The following is a 22,050-nucleotide window of genomic DNA, read 5'->3' on the forward strand; positions in this document are numbered from 1 at the left end:
TGACTGGTGCTATTTGCAGCGGAGTGCAATGCTAACTGGATGAAGATCAGCACCTCTAAGTCCGAGACCATGGCTCTGGGCGGGGAAAGGGTGGCATGACCTTTACAGATTGTGGATTAGATCCTCCCCCAGGTGGAGGAGTTCAAGTATATTGGGGTCTTGTTCACGTGCGAGGGTAGGTTAGAACGGGAGATCGACAGACCTTTCGGTGCAGCGTTTACCGTCATGCGGACCCTGCTGAGGCTGCTGACCCTGCAATCCAACCCTGGAGAAGTGGAAGATGATGGATGGATGCATATAAATACATTTTAACCATGATTCCTAGTGTTTGTTACACAGCGCTAGAATAAATATGAATTCAGATCACAAAGTTTTAACTTTTTTCACATTTTCATGATTTAGTCTTATTATTATGACTACGATTAAAATGTTTTTTTCATTGTGTCTTTGCAGGACTCTTGTGTGAGTCATACCCAACTTTGAAATAAGATTAATGTCAGCGATCCTACCGGGATTAAAATCTATGGATGCATTGTTGTACAAAAATAAACGGTTATTTCCGTCGGACAACGGAACGTTGACGCTTTTATTTGGGGGGCCGGCGCGATAATTAGCACGGAGGCAGCTAGCGAGAACGGCGCTTGAATGCTAACGCGCTTGACAAGCGCTCCGATAAGGTCACAACGAGCCAGCAGACGGAAGATAATTGGTGCCCCCGAGTCCCTTGAGGGATTTATTAAGAGCCTTCCCGATTTGGGCCGTGACGTACGACGTCTGCAAAGTAGATAGCGAGGGAACTCGGGTTTTCAAAACATAACGCGATTAGCTTCCAATGTTAGCTTTTTTGTTCCATCTGAAACTTGTCACCCTGCACAGGGATGTAGAAAACTCTAAAAACCCACTTGTTTGTCGGAGCAGTAGTGGTTAATTGCTAAAGTAGGGTTTGCTACAAAGAGATTAGATACAGATCTTTTGTTTCTTTGAAAGTTAACTTTCATAAAAGAACAAAAAAAAAGTTGTGGACAAAGCAAAACACTTGAAAAAACTATGAGATCAGGATTTTTGTAATTAAAATTATGTTATCATTTTTATTGCAATTCTTTTAAAAAATATACATTTGGGTGACTAAGTACATCTCCAAACATTTTCTTTTAAAGTAAAAAAAATGATATTTTAGAAAATGTATCTACCTTCTGGAGAGGATTTGATCTAAAAAGTGCATTAGCATTAGTATTATCGGCTAGCACTTGTGTCCATAGTGCTAGCATTAGTAGTTAAAGTCTATAAAAGTTTATTAACTCCTTAATTATTTAGCTTTCACTGCTAACATGATGCTAGAGGCTAAAACTAAGTTAAGCACCGAAGCGATTCTACTTGCTAATGTGGCTAGCGTTTGCATCAGCAAAAAATATGAGTTAAACCCTGGCCAGGTAATGCAGGAAAGAAAATGCTTCGAATTTTTAGAGTTCACAATCTTATTAGGTTGAAAAATCTAAATAAAAATGTAAATGCCTCCTAATAATAGTCCCTTGTGCCCGTCACCTCTCACAGCAAAATGGGATTGGGGATGCTGGATGGTAGCCTGGTAGTGCAAGTTCATTTAAGGTAGAATTTCAAACAAAAAAGAGAGCTGCCACTCATAATAAAAGTGTGTTCTGCTGGTCTCCCTTCGCAGCAATATGCGACGAGGGAAAATGGATCCCGGCCAAAACAGTAGAGTTCAATTTAGACGGGCCTCAATTGAACAGTTCAGCAGCCTAAACCAAAAAAGATGTGCTCTGCCTGCCGCATACCTTTTTCAGTAATAGTCGACCAGGGATAACGGATCGTGGCTCTAAACATACATTTCATGTTAGGCAGACCAGCAAAGCACTTTTTCCAACAAAAGTGACTTCTGCCGGTCTCCACTCTCAGCAAAATGATATTAGGGAGAATGGATTGTGTTTCCTCGTATGCCTGGCCAAAGTGTGCTCTGCTGGTCCCTGCTGACAGCAATGTGCGACCGGGGAATAATGGATTGTGGCAAAATCAGTGCTGTTCATTTTAAGTGGGCCACAATGGCACACCTTAGCGTTTACAACAACACCCCCCCCACACACACACACACACAAAAGTGTTCTGCCAAACCTTGATCTCATCAATAGTCAACTGGGGATAATGGATCGCGACCACAAACATGCATTTCATCTTAGGGGGGCCAAAACGGCACTCGTCCTGACAAAAGTGCCTTCTGCCAGGCCCCACTCGCAGCAATATAGGGAATAATAGATTGCGGCCACATCAGCACAGTTCACATTTTGGTGGACAAAACGGCATAAAAGATCTGCTAGCCCGTGAAAAATATGCATTCTGTCGACTGCCACTCCAGCAAAAACGCAAACGACAATAATGGATCACGGAATATTTTTCAACCCACAATGCACTAGTACGATGCGTGAAGTAGTGAGGGATTACAGTATTAGGACTTTTTATATAATGTCTTATGTCCCACTTCTCGTTTTGCTGACTTTTGGTTACAGGGATGAAGGCAGCAAATTGGATTTATTTTCCACGCTGTTTTTTTTCCCTTTTCTCTCTATGACGTATCGAAGCTTTTCTTCGGACATAAAACCTCACGCAGGTTTTTTTTCACCCCAAAGTGTCTTTGATGGTCTCTGGAGCGCTCTTAAAAAGAATCAAAGCCTTTTTTGAGAGCAATGACACACCCTCGCTCTTCCTTTTTGGAAACTTGAGAAGGATTTTTCTTATAAATGGATCAGGTTGCCATGGTTTTACCAGCAACAGATGATTGTAAAAATAGAATATATTTTTCTATCCTGGAAAAACTTTACGTCAAAAAAAACTGAAGAGATGTGCTGTGCTTCATTGCAAATTTAATCTAAAATATTCATTTTTGTTTTTGGATAGTTTAATTATGGACTGTAAGGGAATAATAATAAAAAAAATAATAATTTATGTGTATAAAAACATTGGGTCATGACGATCTAGTATTTAATAATGCATCAGTAGAACTAAAATCCTTAGGTTTAGGGTTATAGGGTTTTATATATATATATATATATATATATATATATATATATATATATATATATATATATATATATATATATATATATATATATATATATATATATATTAAAAACAATTTGATTGGTGTGTCATTTGTAGAATTTAAATTGTTATTTTTAAACCTAGAGTAATGTTCCCCTCTTGCGTACACTTTTCCCAATTACACTCAATGAACATTAACCCAGTGGTTTTGCACCAAAATTGTAGTTTTACTTTACATGTACAAAACATATATTTTAAAGAGTCTGTAGAATTTAAATTGTTCTCATCTCATTATTTTATCTTTAAAGAAAGCTGTTAAAAATGATGTACACTCCATTAACATTAACCCGGAAGTAATCCACTTCATCGCGGAAGTTGTAGTTATTTTTCAACACACGTGTGTGAAGAAGTTTTTCAGTAGCTGTTCAGACATGGCCGCCGCTCCTTGCAATGTGGACGATCTCCTTGCTCAAGTGGAGCGTGATGAAGCGGAGAAGCTCCGCAGCATCGCCGTGGACAAGGAACTCGAGCTGGACTTTGATCTGGGCAACCTGCTGGCTTTCGACAAGAACCGCTTAGAGGCCCGCGACATGGCCGGCAACGCAGACGACTTTCTACGCGCTCTCGCTCGCGACAACACGCAGCTTCTCGTTAACGAGGTTTGGAAGCTCCCCACGGAGAGGCTCCAGGATGCTGTGGTGGTCAAACTACCAGGAGGGACGACCGCTTTACCCCGGGAGAAACCTCCACCTAAGCCTCGTCCTTTGACTAAGGTAAGTAGATGGCTTGCTAGCTATCATAACTCATAGAGCACATGTATCAGACTCACGGCCAAATGGAAATTGCCACACAATTTCAATTGGTGTCTGATAGCGTTAAATATACAAAAGTCCAAAAAATTAAACAGAGCTATAGAGTGCTTTGTTTAAAAACTGCATTTCCCACAATGTCCCTCGACTACAATATCTCCAATGAGGGCTCAACGCCACTTTTGCAGTATTTCCAGATAAAGTGGAACCTCTTTATACAAGCACACCTTAACAGGAGAATTTTGATTTACGATTTCTATATGGACAAAAAATCCTGATCGTCATATTGGGGGAAATTTAATTCTCGTGCAGTACCAGTGTCTACCATTAGAGTAGGGGCCAGGGACCTTAGGTTCGCGAGCACAGCCAAAGCAACGCTGATTATAATAGCTGTTCGGTCCAGGATATGAGGGGAAGTCTCACCCTCAGTTTATAGTCAATGTGTTCAACATACAGACCCCGTTTTGGCTGTACATTGCTTAGTAATCCACTATTTAGAAGCCCATTATTTAATGTATGTTCACTGTTGAGAACATTTATTAAACACCACAGAACCAACTGTAAACACCTATTAACGCCAACCAAGCACATCTTCACACACAGTTCATATTCGCTCGTCCGTTACTCACGAAAAAAATGAGCCTCAACGATCTTGAGTAACTGAGGGAGGGAGACTAGCTTAAAGTGGTATGTTTGTTGATATGGAGCATAGGCTCTAGCATTATTATTTCATAAATTTGAATCATGAAATGTCACGCAGTGAGATAAATGTGCTGAAGGAAGAGCAGGTTTGTTGAATTTTTTTCTTAAAATATATGGTGTTGCTTTCTCTGTTATGGCTCTTTGGGTCTGAAAGGTCCCGGACCCCTGCACTAGACTGCGTACTGCCAGCATTAGCTCTTTGCAGCATGAGCATGCAAACTTCTACAGGCTAAAATAAATGTAATATATTTGAATTGTACAGTAAGTGCTTGCATACTATCAAGTCTCTCAAACTCTTACTTTTTAACCTCAGCCAATTGTTTCCTATGTTGATGGTTGTAATCCCCCCTCATTAAGCAATAAGAAACCCTACAAACAAAACGCAGCACCTATTTATTCACAGCAAATCAGACTATGAAGAATACCGCCACAAATTAGTATGCTACCAGGCCTGAAATGAGCAAGAAGAATTCCGTCTTTAAAAAAAACGGTAGTACTATATACACAGTTTGAAATGATCAAAATAGAATGGGGGGAAAACGTGTAAGTTAACGGATATGCAAGCTCAGTCACTCCTCGTCCCGAGTCCTCGCAAATAAAATGTGAAATTTTGGGTTTGCTTTGGTATCTGTCCTCCAGATTGAGGTAAATGGTTGTGTCGGGCTTTTAAACCTTCGGACCTGGGTTGGGTCAGGTTGGACTTTTTTAGATCCGATCCAACCTCTGATCCCAGGTTCTACTGCATTCAAATGTAAATATATAAGGTTTCAGTCACAGATTTTTCCTATCAATGGTACTTTTTGTATTGTAACCTCATGGGTTCACTGTATTTAGTCTTTAAACCAGCTTTGGCTGTTAATCCATGACACAAGATGGCTTGCATAAACTATTGTCGTTAAACCTATTTTCTCAATTTGTTCTCCACCTTTTGCTTCATTTTTGTATTTTCCTCTTCTCCTTCAAGCAGATGATTAAAGACCATCAAGTCTAGAACTAGTAGACTGCAAAACAGATTATAACCCAAGGCGCAAATATCACTCTCTAATACTGCAAAATGCAAATGGGAGAATGTCTCTAACCAACCCCCCCCCCCCTTTTTTTTTTTAATTTATTTTTTTAATAATTAACTTATTTTTATACTATTACCCTTAACTCATGAACTGTGGCAGTTTATCTTGTACATGTTCTTGCACCATCAGGACAGCACTTTTCAATTTCTTTGTGCATTTCCCTTGTTTTAACGACAATATATTCTATTCTAAAGTGGGAGCGGTTTGCCAAGCTGAAGGGCATCCCAAAGAAGAAGAAGACAAACCTGGTGTGGGACGAGACCGCTAAAGAATGGCGGCGTCGCTGGGGCTACAAACGAGCCAAGGACGACACCAAAGAATGGCTCATCGAAGTCCCGGAGACGGCCGACCCCAACGAGGACCAGTTCGCTAAGCGGGTCGCCGCAAAGAAAGAACGCGTGGCCAAAAACGAGCTCAACCGTCTTCGCAACATCGCCCGGGCCCAGAAAATCAAAGTACCCGGCGTGGGTTTGACCCCCGTGGCCAAGCAGTCCAAAGACGACCTGATCCGAGCTGCCGGAGTGGCCAAAACCTCCACCGCTTCCGCGGGGAAGTTCCAAGAAAGGCTCCCCAAGGAGAAACCAGTCAGAGGAACCGGTGAGTTTTTGCATGATACGGTTTGAATCGTTTATAAGCACGTTTTTATAAAAACACATTTCTTATGAAGACTGCAACAACAAGAAAAATCAAAGCGATATTCATTACTGACAATGTAAATTGGTAACTTTGTTATTCATTTATGCCATTTGCTGGATATTGGCATTATTTTAAAATAGTTCAAAAAACACTTTCGACCTAAAAATGGCGCTCTCAAACGCAAATACAAAAAATATTCATACATTTGAAAACTATTGTTGATTTGATAAGATTTTAAGCGGGGGGGGGTTAAATTCACCTTTTCCTCACAGGGTTAACATTCATCACTTGTGATCGCCCGTTTGTCACAATGAATGGGGACCAGGACCCCATGTGATAGGTGAAAATCCACAAAGTAGCCCCAGCCTTCTTATCCTGCATTTTGCAAACCCGCGCTTGCGGCTATAGTCGACAGAGCATAATGGTTTGTGGCTGCAGAGTGGCTGTTCATTTCAAGTGGAAATAAAGCATAAAAAGAGCACCCACACGGAACACAAAATTGCCCTCGCAGCAATAGTCAACTGGGGATAATGGTTTGTGGCAAAAACTGTAGTTCATTTTAGGTGGGCCACAATTGGCACGCTTCAGTGGCCCAAAATGAAATAAAATGTGCACTGCCTGCTTTCAGGAATGGTTGCCTAGGGATAACAAATTGCAGCCACAACCGTACATTTTTTAGGTGGGTAAAAAAGACACACCTCACTCATAGCAATAGTCGACTGGGGATAAAAGATTTTGGCAAAGGCAGTGCAGTTCCTTTTAGGTGGGCCACAATGGCACGCTTACGCGGGGAGAATCTGTATAAATATTCTCTCTGGCAGCCACTGCCCTCAGCAATTATCATCCCGGGATAATGGGTTGTGGCCGCAACCGTGCATTTCATTATAGACGGGCCAGAAGTGCACGTCTCTAGATAAAATGCCTTCTTATGGTCCCTGATCACAGCGATATGATATTGGGGATATTGGATAGCCGCTGGATGAATGCAGCTCACTTTAGGCAGAAATACAGTAGTAGCTTAAAAAAGACCTACCAGGACCACCACAGTGGTCTCTTGGCATGATGCGATTGGGATTGTGGACCGCAGCCGCATGATCGCAGCCCACTTTTTTCATGAACCGATCGGCCAAAAGCCATAAGTGATAGAATGGCAGCATATTTTTCAACCTGTGATGCACAGAGGCCCGCCAAACTTGACCGAAAACTTGCCGGGTAAAGAATGTTTTTCTCATTTTAGGCAAAAAGCGCAAGTTCCAGCCGGTGGTGGGCAACTTCTCTGCCGAGAAGGACAGACAGCTGGAGCTCCTGAAGAACTTGGACGGGAAGAAGCCCAAAATCAACATGGTCAAGGCGGTCAACAGGCAGATGAGAGAGGACGACCAGGAGGAGGCTGCGGCCAAGAGAAGCAAAAGGGGCAAGCAAGCTGGGCGCAAGGGACGCAAAGATTATTATAGGAGCCCTGCAGGGGCCAAGGGCAAAGGCAAGAAAGGGTCACATGGGAAGCCTGCCGGGGGGAAATCTCAACAGGGAAAACAGTCAGGGGGGAAGAACTCCAAACCTGGGAAAAGATGATCACGAGAGATGCAAAGACTTGTAAATTATCACGCAAAAGTCTGGAATATTTCATTTAACTGTCTAGTGTGCAATTAAATGTTTTTGATTTCATACCATTTTAGTTTGAAAAAATGTTTTTGCTTTGGTATATTATATGGAAGTATTTTATGATTGAAGGTACAGAAATCTAAATATTTGAAGTTGCCATAATTAAGATTCATTTGGTTGTAAAATTTGCTGGGTAGAAGTGAAGTACAAATGTCATAAATTCCCTACCTTTTGACTGGGAGGTCGCTGGTTCACGCCTCGGCCGAGTCATACCTAAGACTTATAACATTGGTAAAATGGCGGCGCCCTCTGTTGGCTGCGGCTGCATCGGCTCGCTACAACGGGTCAGGTGTATCGACATTTCGTTCTGTGTACATTGTTACAAAGAATGACAATACAAAGGAAATTATTATTATTATTATTATTACACCAACAAACTAAAATTGGCAATTTTGGGGAAATTAATTTTTCTAAATTGTTAAGTTATTTAGATTTGATTTGTTACAGTTTGCATATTTTTTTACAACACAGCCTTTAATTTTCTGCGATTTTTTTTTTTTTTAAATTTTTAAGAATAAAATCATACCGTTGCCGTACAAAGTGCATTTATTATGCATTTCAAGACGTGTACGACATACAAGAAAATCTGTACGGAAAAGCACAAATTTGTCAATTATGGGTACCATCCGGTATACACCGACTATCACGAAACGGCAAATCAATCAAGTCTAACAAGTTCGCCGCGGTAGCCTCTATCTCGGTATCGTTTTTTTTCCGTTGCAAATGAAGCGAGCGGTTTGATGCTTCTGCTGCCTGGGGATTTCCCATCATGCATCATTCCGGAAAAAAAAATGTATGGTGTAAGTTTATTTTGTAAGGGAAAATGCGACAGTGTACGGGCATGGAGCCATGTAGGTTGACAGGTATGTAAAATGAATTAGTGAAATAAATGAAGTGTGTTTGAGGGGGGAGATGTAGCAAGTCAAAAGTTAAGTAAAAATAACATCACTAATGCCCTGTCCAAACTTTTCAGAAAGTGGGTCAGATTTGGTAAGGTAAAAAATGTAAAAGTGACTTCAGACTGGCAGTCTTTGATCAGGCTTTAACAAATTCACCCTCCTTGAAAGGTTCGCAGTGCTTGGCGATCAGTGTCGTGATCTCGTAGCTCGCCTTTGAAGCATTTTTATTTGACTAGCAGGGTCTGGTGTAAAAGCGCTGCCGAGCTGTTAAACCAGCTTCCAGTTGCTTCACCTTTTCACCGCATTCATTTCCAGTTAGCTTTTGGTAGTCTGCATGTTTTGTCTGGCCGTGCCTCTTAATATTATCCATCCATTATCTGTACCTGCTCATCCTCAGTAGGGTCGCAGGGGTGCTGGAGCCCGTCTCGGCTATCTTCGGGCTGTGGGCTGGGGACACCCTGAACCAGTTGCAGTTAAAAAAAACTGTTCAATTCATAAAACAAAATTGGGTCATTTTGCAAATCAATACAATTGTAGGTTTTTATTGTGATTGTTTTAGGGTGCATTTGATGAAACTTCCTGATAATTTGAACCTTTTTAACTATTTCAAATTGTTTCTGTATCGAAGAAAACTAACGTTTTCTAGTTTTATATTCCCCCATTCTTTGAATGGTTAAAACTGGTCAATTTAGACATAACACACCGAAAATGATTGTATTTTATTCAAGATAACCCTAAAATTGGGTCTTTCTTTTTAAAAAAAAGGTCAAATACTTCCAAAAAAAATGTAGATGCGACTCTTTCACTTGACCATAAGGTTCACTAAGATGTTTAAAACCCTATTTACCAAGTTTTTCGTTTTATATAGAAAACCCATCTCATGTCAAGCAAATTTGTGACGCCCTTAATCACAAGGAGTCTCAAAGGGCTGCACAGACTATTTTTTACACCATCCCCTGATCTAAAACCTACATGAGGGCAAGGAAAAACTCAAAAACCTCAACATGAGGGAAATAAAATGGCCATATTCTGTTTTTTATTTTATATATATCTAAGTGCTTGTTTATACTGTTGATATTCTTATCTGTAATTCATTATTCTTTGTCTTATTGTTGAAACAAAATAAATTTCCCCATTGTGGGACAAATAAAGGATTAGCTTATCTCTTATCGTATGAAGAAACCTTAAGAAGGGACCGCACATTGACTCTATTCCTCTATTTATTTTTGTGTGTTTCTATTTCTTTCTCTTAATGTTCACTCTGATTTTTCTCCGTTTCCCACTTTCCTATTCTTTTTTCTGTCTTTCTCTTTTTTTCTCTTTTGCTCCCTCACTCTTTCCTTTGCTTTTTCTACACTACCTTTTGTGATAGTGTCCCCTCTTCCAATGGATTTCAAAATACAGTATTCCCTTGCTTATAGCGGTGGTTAGGTTCCAAAATGAAATTGTGAAATCTGTGAAAAGAAACCTTTATTTTATTTCACAATTATTATACAATGAAATACTTTTTTATACACAAACAAAAAAAAACAAATCTGTTAGGCAGCAAAACCGTGAAACGTCATTATTTTTTTGTCATTTCATTTCGCTTTTAATGAATGCCCTCTCATATGGGAAAAGAAGAACCACCTTAGAGAACCTTTTAGCCATTTTATTCAATGTAAGGTGGAGCCTTTTTCTTGTAGCCTGAATACTTAAACATTTTGTTACTCAATCAGATCACCTTTCTAAGCTGCTTAACTTTGACTTTCCTGACGTCAAACTTTTGCTCTTAGAAGCCTCACATTAAGGTCCCTGACACGGGGACCGGGACCCTCACTTGACACTAATGAACATTTAGCGGGAAAACGAACGTTTTCAACAGTTTTATGTTCTTTATAAAAACACTCACCTGTTAAATAACATATGTTTTGCGTACAAACCTGTTTTGGCAGCTCCGGTGGATTAGCGACTGTGTTTATTTTTACTTTCGCTGTTCGCAAGACGCCAGTTTCTTGCTAGCCGCCGAGGAAAGATGCAGCAAGTTTACGTGCACAGCGACCATGCGCACTTGGAGGTCTTTACCACTGTTTTCTCGCCGCAAGGTCAGTAAAAAGTATTCAATCGTAAAGGATATAACTATCGTGAATACCCCAAAATTTGCAAATTGATAGATTTAGCACTTATTTTTCAAAAATGGTACTTTAATAACCGATAGCATTGCTTTGAAGCAGGGGTCATGAACCCTTTTGACCCAAAGCCACAAAACCAAAAATCATTTGATTTTCTTTCTTTCTTTAAAAAAGAGAGAGCGAGAGAGACATCTCATCTCATTAGCTGCACCGCTTATCCTCAGTAGTGTCGCGGGGGTGCTGGAGCCCATCCCAGCAATCATCGGGCAGTGGGCAGGGGACACCCTGAACTGGTTGCCAGGCAATCGCAGGGCACACAGGGACAGACAACTCACTCGCTCATTCACACCTAGAGACAATTTGGACCGGCCAATTCACCTGAAATGCATGTTTTTGGAATGTGGGAGGAAACCCACACAAGCACAGGGAGAACATGCAAACTCCACACAGGAGGTTCAATCTCATGACCTCAGGACTGTGCCGCACACGCGCTAACCACTGCGCCTCCGTGCTGCCCCCATAAAATCTATGATAAAATAATATTCATGCCAGAGCCTGTGTCCCATATCAATATAAATACGCCACCTAAAATTGTACTCCCTCCCACAGTTATTTAAGAGTGTTGAGGCTCATTTTCACTGTCAATGGTTTAAAAACAAGGTGCAAGCAAAGTTCTTTTATAAAAATGTCGCAAAATACTGCAAACAAGATACCAACGTCTTTCACTTTAGTGAAAATGACGCTGGGCAAAGAGTGAATGCATCCTGTTTTTGTGTAAAGTTCCGTACATTCCTACCACTCACCCAATCAAATTGCTTTAGAATAGAATAGAATAGAATATGCCTTTATTGTCATTGTTGCAACATGGGATATGCTGTGACAACGTAATTGGACATTTAGGTGCTTTACTAGAGCTTATGGGTAAAACATTTGTTTTGGGTGAAAATAATATTTGAGTTTTCATCAAAGAGTGTCCCAACAGTAAATCTAAAGTGTTTGATAAACTCGCATATAAAGGAATATTTGGCGATTTACAGCCAAAAGGGGGTCTGCTAGTGTGACACTAACTGTAAACTGTGGCCGTGGTTTAGCGCTCATTGTCGATTGTATGAATTAAGATAAACAAATCGCAAAGATCTTAGGCAGTGAAAATGTTTCATTTTTTTAAACTAACGACATCCCTAACATTAACAGTGCGTAAAAAAAATGGAATATTTCTAGTACAAATGTTTCAGAACAAAAGCGAAGAATTAAACCAAAAAAGTACAAATTCCGGTAAATAATGTCAACTAGATTATTAAAATACCTTCCATTACACAATATTTTGAAAATAAAATCCGTAATGCAATTTGAGGGTCAATTGTCTCTCATCGGCTCTGTTGCCAAAGAGACAACATATTTACAGGTTTTTGTTCAGGAACAGTAAGATATTTACATTTTCTGTTGCAGCTTAATGCTACAATTGGGGTTTTGTTTTTTTAAATAATTTTGCTTGTGTGTAAATGTGTGGTGTTGCCACAGTAGCAGACCACTCTACTACACAAATTACACCTAGCGTTGTCGTTTTTTTGTAGGAGAAAAAAAGTCCACTAGGTTAAAATTGTGTAATATATATTTACACCTACACTAGACTGAACCCTTTGAATACCAACTTTGACTCAAGTTTGCACATTTCACAATGAAGTAATGTATTAAAAGATAGTACCCTCTCTATTTTATCTCCAAGCCATATGGACTCATGATAGAGCCATAGGTTCTTCAACCCTGCTTTGGAGGCTAGCTTCTTCAATCGATATGACTATTTTAAATCGTGAAGGATTTAATGCTTGTCATTGCAAAAAAATAGATAGATTGCGCATATTTTTCGCTAACGAAATCGTTACTTGCATGGCGAGCTTGGTGGGACGATATGTTAAATCGGCAAAGATTAAACAAAACTGTTATTTCACAAATATCTACGCTTTGAGCTCTAGTTTACTTTCACCCACTATCATCACTTTAGCAAATCAATTTAGCAGCTAGCAAAAACGCTTGCAACTAATGCTAACATGCTAGTTTTATAAAACAGAAGAAAAATGTTTCAAAATATGCCAACTCGTTCCGCCAACCATTTGGAGGATATTGTAATGAAATCGAGATTGGAAATTTGTTTTTAAAACTGTGTTCAGTTTTTACCAGATGTTTTTCCTCGAACAATTGTTTTTCCCGTTTTTATATAAATATATACTCTAGAGAAAAAAAACTAAGAAAAAAAATTCCAAATTCTAAGCTAATTCTAGGAAGTCGCTATCGCTGTAGCTAGCACTCTTAAACTTAGCAATTAGCAACTACCACTCTGGTATACAAGTTGCTTCATCCACAACTGTTTTTGTTATTTTCTGAAAATTTACATTCAAGAAAAGATCATAACTTAATGCTAGCAAATAGCTAGCTTTGTAGCTACCCACTCCTGTTTTGTCAAAAGAAATCTTTTTTTGCCTTAAAGTCCACTTCTATAAATATTGCTAGTAACTTTTCCCCCCTACTTTTTCAACAGGCCGACATCCTTACGGCAGCAGCGATGACAAGGCGAGTTTTTGCTTTTTATTTCTGATTTTTACCCAAAGAAGCCAATTTTTTGAACTCATTTTTAATGAAGTTTTTAAAACCATGAGAGCTAACACTTAGCCTTTTGACAATGTTTAAGCAAGACGCTAACCAAATGAGCTAACCCAGAGAAGCCTCACCCTAATTGAAGCGTAATATTCAAGATTTGATATTTTATGAATCCTTTCGAAAGCTAGCTTTAACAATGTTGGACTTCAGTTAGCTTATAACACTTGGCAGGATAATTTAGCGGCGCTAAGAGGCGCCGAAATTAGCAGTTCTATTTCATGAACGGGCGTCTTAATCCCATTGACACGTAATACGGTTCATTCACCGTGTTTGACTCAAACTCTGAGATTAGAAATACAAATTATCTTGAGATGACGTAACATGGAGGGAATTTCTTTGTTTTGAAATATGAGTAAAAAAATAAATATATGAACGTTAAAAAGAGAATAAAATCATGCTAGTTTTGTGTTCCTCATACTTAAAAACTACTGATTTAGGTGTTACACTACTGCTCTTCTCTTCTTAAAAACGCAGAGAATTAAAAAAAAAAAATTTCTTAAATTTAATGTTATAAAGAAATATTGTGTTCATGGGTAAAAATAGAGTGTGCGATAAAATCGACCTCTTTTTATTATAAAAAGGTGGTCATGTTCGATTTCTATGACAATTTGGTTTGTCGCACGAAGCTATTTTTTTATTTGTTAAAATCAGTACACAGTATAATAACCAGTGTTAATTTAACACTAGTAGAAAAGAACCACTTGTTCACTGAGATTTATTAAACGTTTACACCTTAAGAGTTAAATTAACACTGGTTACTTTTAGCATTCTCAAAGTTACCAGTGTTAATTTAACACTTGTAATTAAGGACTATATATTTACTGAGGTAGAGTTATACCTTTACTCTTTAAGTGTTAAATTAACACTTTATGAGTACGCTAAAAATAACCTGTGGTAATGTAACTCTTCAAGAGTTAACGTTTATTACTACCTTAGGTGTATCGACATTTCGTTCTGTGTACATTGTTACAAAGAATGACAATACAAAGGAAATTATTATTAAATTATTAGTGAACATATGGTCCTTATCTACCACTCTTAATTTAACATTTAATTTAAGTTATTTTACTTTGTAAACATTATGTATCGATATCATCCTTAAATTATATTTCTATTCTTTTCATTTTAAAGTTGATATTTATATATTTAAATTGTGGATTTTCAAAAGGGAATCGAGTCATGCTAGCTTTGTGAGCATGTCAATTACGTTTTAGATTGTGTGTTAGCAGGAGGCTAGTTTGATATGAACCGTTTCAAACAGGTATAAAAGCTAAGAAATATGTATCACTGGCCTGTAGGATATTTCATGATCAATAAAAAGAGTTTAGTTTTTCATATTTTTAGTCTTGTTTATTAATCCGGTAATATTAACACAAACACCGCAAATTTCCTTCATTCTGCAATTCCCTTTATGTCCGCTAGATGGTAGTAGTGCACAGCTACAGTCCGCATTGGCCCGATGAGCTGGAGTTGGCCACCGGTGACGTCATCGCGGTTCTGACCCAGGACTCTTCGGGTCGCTGGTTCGGGCGTTCGCTGGACGGCCAGCAAGGATATTTCCCCGCATCTTGCGTTCTGGAGCTCGGACAGGTTGGAAATTGTAAAAGAAAAGAAAATAATCTCTAAACTATGGAGATTTGGAGACTCTAAAGGGAGTAAAATGCACTAGTTTATGTCTCATTCTCCCCTCCAAGCCTATTCGAGGTTTTTGGCTACCCGTAGTAGCAAGATGATGGACAATTATTTCAGCTCCCTTTAGGTAAGCCTTATGATATGCAAAATAAATGCTAAATTCTCAATCCACAAGTATTTAAAATATGCACTTATATAAAGTCAGTTATTACTTAAATTTTAATGAAGGATTTTATAACTTCTAAGATCCACTAAGTATTACACACTGTCCCTTTAGTAAGCGAATAGTACCTTGCTAGTTTGAGAACTTGTCTATGATGTTTTACATTGTGAGTGTGTGTTAGCCGGAAGCTAATTATCTTTTTCTACATTTTAGATATAATTTTACGTAAATTAAGTAACCATCATATTTTATTGTTTTTTTTAATTGATTTGATCTTATTAATTTTTTTTACAATTTTTATGTTTTTAAAAACATTTACATGTTTTTACATTTTAAATGCAAATAAATACAAGCTTTGCACAGGATTGTTATACATGAATTCTTTATTGGTTTATCATTTTAGCAGTTATTTTTTCATTTTAAATATTTATTTAGTTTATTTAGTGCCATTTATTTTACATCACATGAAACACACCTAGAGGGTGCTGTCATCTTTTGTCTGCCATCTTGGGGTACCCCCAAAACCAAAAACCTTGTGATAGGCTGTGCAAAAAAAAAGAGAAGAAAATAGTGCGGTTTGGTCACCTTCAGTCTCCGTAGTTTGTATTCTTTCTTGTGCTTTTCAGCACTCATTTTGGGTTGCCCGACCTGATACAGTGACATCTAGTGATCAAATATTACACCGTGGCCTTTTCGGTAATCCAATTTTTATGTAATTTTCAAAGGAAAATGTGGCACATAAACCTCGAACGAGGCGAAGGAGTGCGTCTCAAAGAGAAGCTTCGAACTCGTACAGTCATGGAAGCTGCGTACGGCGGAACAGTACCAGGTTTGAGAAAATATATCTATTCTTTTTAAGACTTTACCGTAATCCTTCGTTTATCACTGTTAAAGGGGACCAATAACTCTTACATGGTACGAAAATCTGCAGAGTATCCCCCATCCTCATTTTTACATGTTCTCTGCAGACCTCCACTTGCAGCATCAGTCGACTAGGGATAATGGATCACAGCCACAAATTTTACATAAATGTGTTCTCTTGGCCCCCCACAAGGGATAATGGATCAAAAACGGTGTTGTTGTTTTTTGTATGTGGGCCACCATGGCATCCTCACTCTGACACTAATTTGCTCTCTCGGCCCCTGCGCTTAGGAATACTCGACTTGGAATAATAGATCAGAGCCCAAACAGTGAAGATTATTTCAGGCGCGTCACGACTCAAAACATCCAAAAAAGCACTCTGCTGGCCACTGCTCTCAGCAATAGTCAACCAGGGATAATGGATTGCAGCCACAACTGTATTTTTCATTGTAGATGGGGCAGAATGGCACTACTCCCTGCAACAGTGCCTTCTGCCGTGCCCCCTCGTAGGGATGTGGTATTGGGATAATGAACTGTGGCAGCACAAGTGCAGTTGATTTTAGGCAGAAATAATGGCAAGGAACGGACTGAAAAAAACGCACTCTACCAGTCGATTGGGGATAATGGGTTGAGGCTGCACAAGTGTAGTTCATTTTAGGCAGGCCACAATGGGATGCTTTCCATCAGACCAAACCAAAATAAGCACTCTACCGGCACCTGCTATCAGAAAGAGTTTACCAGAGATAATAGATCGTAGCCACAACCGTATTTTTAATTTTATGTGTGCTGGAATGGCACGACTCCCTACAAAAATGCCTTCTGCCGTGCCCCCTTGTAGGGATATGGCATATGGGGATAACGGATTGTGGTGGCACAAGTGCAGTTCATTTTTGGCGGAAATAATCGCAAGAAAAGAGCTGCCAGGACTGACAAAAGGGCACTGTTCTCGCTCGCAACAATATGGGATTGGGTACAATGGATTGCGGCTGCACAAGTGCAGTTCATTCAAGGCAGGCCACAATGGCATACTTCACGGACCAAACCCAGTAAGTGCTTTGCCTGCCGCTGCTCTCAGCAAAATTTGCCAGGCATAATGTATTGCAGCCACTACTGTATTGGCACAACTGGCACAGTTCCCTACATTCACAGGGATTAGTGATAATAGATTACGGCCGCACGACTGCAGTTCATTATTGTAAGAAATACAGAAAGGGACAGAAAAGAGCCACCAGGCCTAACAAAAGTGCGCTCTGCTGGGCCCTGCTCGTAGCAGCAATATGCAATCAAGAATAATGGATCGTGGAATATTTTTTAACCTGCGATGAGGTCGAAAATGACAAAGGGGTTACTGTACTCCCCAATACGAATTCAATAAATGTACTGTGCAACCAGGGGAAACAAAACATGAGAGAATGTGTATTGTAACATTAAAGATGGATCCCATCACCTTTGTCTTTTACTGCCCCCCTCCCGAGGAACACAAACATTCTTTGTGTCTTTCCCCTTTTCGGCCAGTGGTCCAGGTTTGAAGACCCCGCGCCGAGGAAGTCGCTCAGGAGGGGAGGCGAACCCTGGAGAGGCCCCACAGAGGCCCTCATTGGCCCTTCGCAGTCCCCATGGGACCCCACAGATGCAACGCTCTCCGGGTCTCCTGCACAGGATCCTGTCGCGGTGCCGCAGGAAGAGTGAATGTCAGGGAGCGACCAATGGGGCCTTTGAAGGGGACTGAATTGGAGGCGGGGTCACGCCCATATAAGGAGTTTCCCATTGTTATATTGATGTTACTTTTCTTGTTTGTCCCTCAATATAGGAGCAACACATCATTTTTGTCTTATTATTTCAAGACAAATTTGCAAAAGATTCGAGCCTCTTCCACTTTTTATTTTCCTGTTTTATTCTCTAGCCACTCATGTTTGCCCCCTAACTGAAGGCTATGGCTTTCCATGAGCTGCTCTGTCTGAATAAAGCATGCTACCTATGAGTTTATCTCTTGCCCTCACGATAACCACTTGTCTGCAGGGTATGGCTCGACGTAAGCCACTGATCTTATTGTTAATCGCTCCATGTAAATAAAGCTTGCAATTTTTTTTTGATTTTCCCCACTGGTTTCTTCTCTAGCCACTCATGGTAGCCTCTTGGCTGCAGGCTGTGACTCGTTGTTGTTTGCTGCTACGTGTGAATAAAGTTCGATTCGTCATTCAGGTTCACTCGCCTTCTACAGCATAAGTCCCTTCATTCATTCATTTTCAACTTTTTTCCCCACTGTTTCCTTCTCTAGCCAGTTAGAATCTTAGCTGCAGGATATTGCTCACTGCTAGCCGCTATACCAAGCTGCTTAATGTAACTGGACACGTGTTTTTGAGCAATATATTTTTGTTTTATAGTGCCGAATTCTTGCTCAAAATTGTTAGGTTCATGTCCCCAACATTTTTAATAAAACGCTCTGCAATATAGGACAAAGAGAATCGGTTCTTTATAATTAGTTACTTTATTAATCATCATATTGAGAACCGCCGACATTCCGTTGTTAGACATCTTTTCGCTCGCTCTGCCCTGCTTGCTGCGCTCTGGCTCGGCTCGGCTCTGGCTCTGAGGATCTCCTCGAAAAACCTCCCTTCTAATATTCAGTTTTTGCCTTTGCTACGTAGAGTTGATTAGTCTTCTTTGGAAAGCTTGTCATCTGGCTGAAGATGGACGGTTTCCTGTTGTTTTGGGAGAGCCTCCTTTTCCTTCTTCTCACGCTTTTTGGTTAAAAACAATCTTGAGTTATGGCATGAAGAGGTCATAGGTCAACATACATCCGTTGGTATGTGAGAACAAAACACAGTCTGTACATCGAAACACAACTCATGGCCTTGCAGGCTGAGAACTCTTCAAACATAGCTGAGAACACATATAACATATTAAATGTCAACTGTAGGATAAATATAATTATACAGTCCTAACAAAAATCAAAAATATTCCAAATGTATCGGTAATGGGATAAAGGTTTATAAACAATATGATTTTGGTTTAGATTCCAGGATTCTTTCTTAAAACCAAAGGAAACATATTTTGAAAAAGGAGCCGGAAATTGGATAAATATTTATGAACAATAACATTTTGTTTTCTATTGCAGGATTCTTGCTTTGAATGAATATGATTTATAGTTATATATATATATATATATGAAAACGAGTCAAAGTTTGGTGACACTTGCTTTGAATAAAGCAACCCTTTTTTCCACCGTTTCCTTCTCTAGCAACTCGTGATCCCCTTGGCTACAAACAAGGGCTCGCAGCTAGTCGCTATTGTTATTGTTAACTGCTTCTCATAAATAAAGCCTTCCCCTGCAATGTTTCTGTGGACCTTCTAAGTAGCTTCCATACCACGAGTTGCTAAAATCAGCCACTAAAACTTAGGTCTGACCAACTCCAGTTATTGGCTCTTTACAGCTGCTCCGGGTTTATCCAGCTCACTTTTTTGGTGTTGTCGCTGGCCGGGATTAACACCAGCTTTCACTGTCTGAAATTGCTCACTATCACCCTCTATTGGTGTGGAGTTCAAACGACATTTTTCTTAAACAGATATCGCCGAATTAAAAATCAGCGTTCTCCAAGGGGGAGTCAGAGGTCAGGCGTAGCGGTGCGACCTTTGAGGGGGTGGGGGGAGCGGCACTTGCGTGCACACATGCATATGAAATCGTCATATAGACTCTCCCGCCTAAAGAGCCGATTGGACGAGGGCCGATTGGTTGGGGGTCGGTAGGGTGGGGGCCACGGTAGCGGGATGCCTGCCAGATGACTGCTCTGTCAGCCTGATAATGGGCTACCATCTGCTGTCTAGTGCGCACAAAGGGGGGTATTGGGTGTGGGGGGGTTGCGTGTGTAACTACTGATAGGCAGGTGTGTGCGTTGAATTTATTTGTATTGTTTAACATTTTAAATTGAATATTTATTCCATTTTTCTCTTCTTGTATACATAAAGCGTTGGACCCCAGCACCAATCAGCACATATGTTTTTTTTCGGTCGTGTGCACATCTGCAGGTTGGGTTGAATGTAAATGTAAATGTTCTGCATTTATATAGCGCTTTTTAAGTCAATGAAGACCTCCCAAAGCGCTTTACAATGTGCTTCACACTTTTCCCTTTTACACACTAACTAACCGATAGCAGCGTCAGCCATGCAAGGCAACTACCTGCTATCGGGGGCATTAGGGATTCAGTGTCTCGCCCAAGGACACTTCGACATATAACACGGAGGAGCTGGGAACTGAACTGAGCTAATGCCACCCAATGCACAAAACCGTATGTAAACACGCAAAAAACGTACGTAAACACACACAGTAACGCATGTAAACACACACAAAAACGTATACAAACACACATGAAAACGTATACAAACACATGAAAATGGACGTAAAAACGCAAAACCTTACGTAAACACACACAAAAACGTACGTGAACACACACAAAAACGTATACAGACACAAGAAAACGTACATAAACACACACAAAAACGTATACAAACACACACGGAAACATACGTAAACACACACAAAAACTTATACAAAAACACACGAAAACGTACGTAAACACACACAAAAACGTACGTAAACACACACGAAAACATACGTAAACACACACAAAAACGTACGTAAACACACACAAAAACGTATACAAACACACGCGAAAACGTACGTAAACACACTCAAAAATGGATAAAAGAACACACGAAAATGGACCTGAACACACACAAAAAGGTACGTAAACACACACAAAAACTTACATAAACACAAACAAAAACGTATACAAACACACACGAAAACGGACCTGAAAACACACAAAAACATATGTAAACACACACAAAAACGTACATAAACACACACAAAAACGTATACAAACACACACAAAAACATACGTAAACACACACAAAAATGTATGCTAAGATGCACAAAAACGTATGTAAACACACACGAAAACGTACGTAAACACACACAAAAACGTAGAAAAGCACACACGAAAACGGACATGAACACACACAAAAACGTATACAAACACGAAAACGTACGTAAACACACACAAAAACGTATAAAAGTACACACGAAAACGGACCTGAACACACACAAAAACGTACGTAAACGCACACAAAAACGTACATAAACACACACAAAAACGTACGTAAACACACACGAACATGTATGCTAAGATGCACAAAAACGTATGTAAACATGCGAAATAGCGTCTGTAAACACGCAAAAAAAACGTTGAAGTCACTTTTTAATTTTTCTCGGATTTTACTTTATTCTTTCATACCTTTACCGTGCTTAAGGCATACGGCCAACTTGCGTTTCAATTTTTAAAAGGAACAGTAGTTTTTGAAGGGGTCATGTCAAGTCATGTTTGTTTGTTTAGCCCTTAATCGCAAGGAGTCTCAAAGGGCTGCACTGACCACAGATTATTGCAAACTACAGACTATTATGACATCATCCCCTGATCTAAAACCTACTTGAGGGAAAGGAAAAACTCAAAAACCTCAACTTGAGGAAAATGAAGAAACCTTGAGAAGAGACCGCACATGAGGTCATCCACCTTCCAGGATGACCAGGCTGCAGTGGATGTTGCAATAACAAATAATACACATATATTGTCAACAAAAAATATACCGTATGTTCCGCACTATAAGGCGCACCTAAAAGTCTTTTTTTTTTTTTTCAAAAGCTGACCATGCGCCTTATAATACAATGCGCCTTATATATGGCTCAATATTAAATCACAAGGTCTCGCAACTTACGCAACAGCCGCTGACTCGATTTTCCCC

The 22,050-nt window shown here is 39.7% G+C and overlaps 2 protein-coding genes across 2 annotated transcripts; both read left to right on the plus strand.

Moving 5' to 3' along the window:
- The first annotated feature begins 3,413 nt into the window (after window positions 1-3,413).
- rrs1 (ribosome biogenesis regulator 1 homolog) lies at window positions 3,414-8,421 on the plus strand. The gene is made up of 3 exons (XM_088322723.1): window positions 3,414-3,824; window positions 5,827-6,229; window positions 7,506-8,421. The coding sequence occupies exons 1-3, from the start codon at window positions 3,483-3,485 to the stop codon at window positions 7,838-7,840; spliced, it is 1,080 nt and encodes a 359-aa protein (XP_088178849.1). The 5' UTR covers window positions 3,414-3,482; the 3' UTR covers window positions 7,841-8,421.
- A 2,191-nt stretch (window positions 8,422-10,612) lies between these two features.
- LOC148348458 (uncharacterized) lies at window positions 10,613-18,458 on the plus strand. Its single transcript, XM_088322283.1, has 5 exons — window positions 10,613-10,913; window positions 13,477-13,508; window positions 15,018-15,185; window positions 16,116-16,219; window positions 17,767-18,458. The coding sequence occupies exons 1-5, from the start codon at window positions 10,844-10,846 to the stop codon at window positions 17,978-17,980; spliced, it is 588 nt and encodes a 195-aa protein (XP_088178409.1). The 5' UTR covers window positions 10,613-10,843; the 3' UTR covers window positions 17,981-18,458.
- The last annotated feature ends 3,592 nt before the right edge of the window (window positions 18,459-22,050 follow it).

This window comes from Urocampus carinirostris, chromosome 18, assembly GCF_059441175.1.
Source record: "Urocampus carinirostris isolate Australia breed hairy pipefish chromosome 18, RoL_Ucar_1.0, whole genome shotgun sequence".
NCBI lineage: Eukaryota > Metazoa > Chordata > Actinopteri > Syngnathiformes > Syngnathidae > Urocampus > Urocampus carinirostris.